The sequence below is a fragment of the Quercus lobata genome, chromosome 9 (assembly GCF_001633185.2).
Source record: "Quercus lobata isolate SW786 chromosome 9, ValleyOak3.0 Primary Assembly, whole genome shotgun sequence".
NCBI classification, from domain to species: domain Eukaryota; kingdom Viridiplantae; phylum Streptophyta; class Magnoliopsida; order Fagales; family Fagaceae; genus Quercus; species Quercus lobata.
The window spans coordinates 27,391,196-27,394,347 of record NC_044912.1 but is presented as its reverse complement, the minus strand read 5'-3'; the positions used below and the strand labels follow the sequence as shown (position 1 = coordinate 27,394,347).

Sequence of the window (3,152 nt, the reverse complement as noted above, 5' to 3'; positions counted from 1 at the left end):
TGACTCTAATCTTCTAAAAAATTGTTGCACTTTGATTAATTACCCATTCATTATTGTAAATAAAATCTTATGCCAATCTAAATCATAAGATAAAATGTAATAAATAAAACATATTGAACGTACAACACAAAACACAAGGGCCTAAGTAACGCACTTTATTACTAGAGAAGACCAGGAGCCTATAAACCTGTAAGGTTTAGTGGTGGCTTTAACTTCTAAAGTCTCTTCAAAGATTATTTGGAAAAAATACGGGACGTTTGGGCTAAAATAACAATTCCAGATTTCTTCCAAATGATCTTTCCAAATAAATTATAAAAATCTTGAATTTCCTTGCTTAGAGCCAAGTAGTCAACCTAGAATTGAGGGCTTTAACAAGCATGTAGGTAACTTAATAAAGTACATGGGAAGCACTATTTGATAGTAAAAATGGAAAATGTTATGCTTGTAATGAAAGGATTGCAATTACAAGATCCAATATTCCCATTGTCTTATTTTTTCCTGACTGAAAAGAGAGAAAAATGTACAGATTTGAACATTGCAATCATACAGATTTGAAGCTCGAAACGCAATGGAAAGTTGGTCGTGAGAATGTTGATTATGAAAAGAGACACTGAGAAGCCAATAGAGTTGAAAAGAACGAAAAAGTAAAAATGTAACTTCGCTATTAGAACCCAAAATGGACCTCCCTGCTAAGCTACCATCTTGCCAGAAACCACCAGGTGGAGTCAATCCAACCTGGAAGGTTGCAGTTGCAACCAGAACAGATATAACTAGTAGTACATTACGAGCATCGCTGGGAGAATCTCGGCCCTTCTTAAACTTGAAGTACTCCACCAAATTCTTTGGTTGCACCAGAGAGGTCACTGAAGCTGAAGGGTTGCTAACTTTGAAGTGGTTACCAAACTCAAATGAAGAAGCAGGAGAGAAGATGTTATGATGATCTCTATCTCTTGCTCAAATGGCTCCTGCACCTCTAAGGATCTCCTCTATTTCTTTGTCACCGGCCTTGCTTGGAAAAATCAGTAGCAAATCGAGCAGTTAGAGCACTTTTGTTTATAGCATTTACATCCAGGACAAGGGAAGTGGTTGCTTCCTTGCCTAGCAACAACTCTATCACCTGCCAAGGTTTTACCATTTTAAGCATTTATGAATAAGCACGCATTATGATCATAGCTATGTGCAGATTACTTAATTCAGCCACTCTAAGCTAGCTCCTACTGTTCTGTAAATAAATTAACAGTAAAAGTGTGTTGCAGCATTTCTCTTGTCCTTGGAGACAGCTGAGTTGATACAATGCCAGTAGTACTCCATTCTTGCCATGTGATCAAGAAATGTATAGAGAAGGGAAGGATTGTGATGGAAAATTATTGTTGATATGCTTCCTGAGCCCACACCACTAAAAGACTAAAGTACACTCTTTGCCCTTAAAGTTTGAGATTGTTTTCATTTTGGATAGCATTTCAAAATTTTCATTTTGACCCTTCATATTTGATTCAATTTTTTGTTTAGCCGTCACATTTCAAAATTTCCTTTTGACCCTTTATTTTAGCCCTTCTTGAAAATGAAAATTTTGAAAAATAAAAGGCCAATATAAAAACGAATCAAATATGAATGACCAAAATAAAAATTTTGAAACGTAAAAGATCAAAATGAAAACTATCCCAAATTTTAATGCCAAAAGTCTACTTTAGAGTTTAGACTTACTAAAAAGAGAGGACGGGTTCACATAAATCCAATTAGATTAATTTCAGCCTATATGTTTACCACATTTTATCAGGAAAATGAGAAATTCGGGCATATGGCCTTTAGTTCAGTCAAAAGGTGGGTGGTATGACATCTCAAATTAAAAACATAAGGCCAGTTTAGAAATCTCTTCTAGTTTTGACTTTGACCATAATTTGTGCGTCCAAGGTTCAAACTACATTATTGTGATTATAAATTGGTTGCATTTGTGGAATAATGTGATCACCCCATCAACTTTGTGATCAAGCCTGTCAGGCTGCCACCAGTTGCTGGCCCTCAAGTCAAATGCTCCTTATGATTTTTGAAAAAATAAAATAAAATAAAATAAAATGCTCTTATGCTTCCTAGTAGAACAGACCAAAAAAAATATATATATATACAGAAACAGAAATGGTCAAATGCTCAATTGTGATCTGCAAGACCGCAAGAACCAAAACAAATGAATCCATGAAAGTACAGTTTCCCAATTCTGTTTTTTGAAAAGAACAGCAAAAGAAAGAGAGACAGTGATGTACTTGCCTGGCGTTGTTTTTTCCAGGTTGCTAGGTGAAGAATTGTATTGCCTTGCTCATCCTTCAAGTTCAAGATGTCCTCCCTTTTCACCTCTCTCACCCATGTCAGTAAAACTTATGCTTCATGTTGGCTGTTCTTCACAGCAAGGTGCAAGGCTGTCTCCTTTTGTACAGTCATATCTTCAACACATTCAGGACAAGCCAAAAGCATTTCACTTATTAACATCAACCTTCCCTTTAGTAGCTGCATAATGAAGAGGATTCTTCTCTTCTCTTCCTTCTAACTGGCAAAGTCTCTTGTCAACTTTCAGCAGCTCTCTAACAATCTCCAAGTGTCCGTTGGCCAATGCTAGGTGCATGGGGCTAAAGCCATCTTGATTCAGTTCTTTGGTAAATTCTGGTTTCAACCTCAGTATCTCCTTAACAAAGTCAATATGGCCAGCAATGGAAGCAATGCGTAAAGGATTCTCAGTAGAATCGAGAGCAACAGAATGGAGGATAAGGGGTTTTCGGTAAGCAGCTGATGCAAGTGTTGGGTGTTTCCTGCTTGAGCTGCCTCATACAGCATTTTTTCCCATTCTGCTGGAAGCTGTGAAGTTGTTTATGTTTAGATAGTAGTGACTATATGGGAAACAAAAGAATATGTTTGGACGTTTAGTTTGAAGAAGTGGGTGTTATTTATTCATAAGGGATTAATATGATTTAGGTTAATTATTGTTTCATAGCTTGTGAAAAAAACATGATCTCAGTCATAATAGTGAAATGGTGAAACATGATTTCATAATTTTAGCTGAATGTGTGTTTCTACACACCATGTGATAATTACTCTTTGATTTATATATTGTTAAAACCTGTAACGCACAAACTTGAAATCACACCATGATTTTAGTTCAAAAT

The 3,152-nt window shown here is 36.1% G+C and overlaps 1 protein-coding gene across 1 annotated transcript; it reads right to left on the bottom strand.

Annotated features, from left to right (window-relative positions):
• Positions 1-488: 488 nt before the first annotated feature.
• LOC115961507 (ankyrin repeat-containing protein BDA1) lies at positions 489-2,823 on the bottom strand. Its single transcript, XM_031080483.1, is given in 6 exon segments — positions 489-632; positions 634-1,036; positions 1,038-1,117; positions 2,263-2,475; positions 2,477-2,754; positions 2,757-2,823. Coding segments are annotated over 6 exon segments (1,185 nt in total).
• Positions 2,824-3,152: the final 329 nt, after the last annotated feature.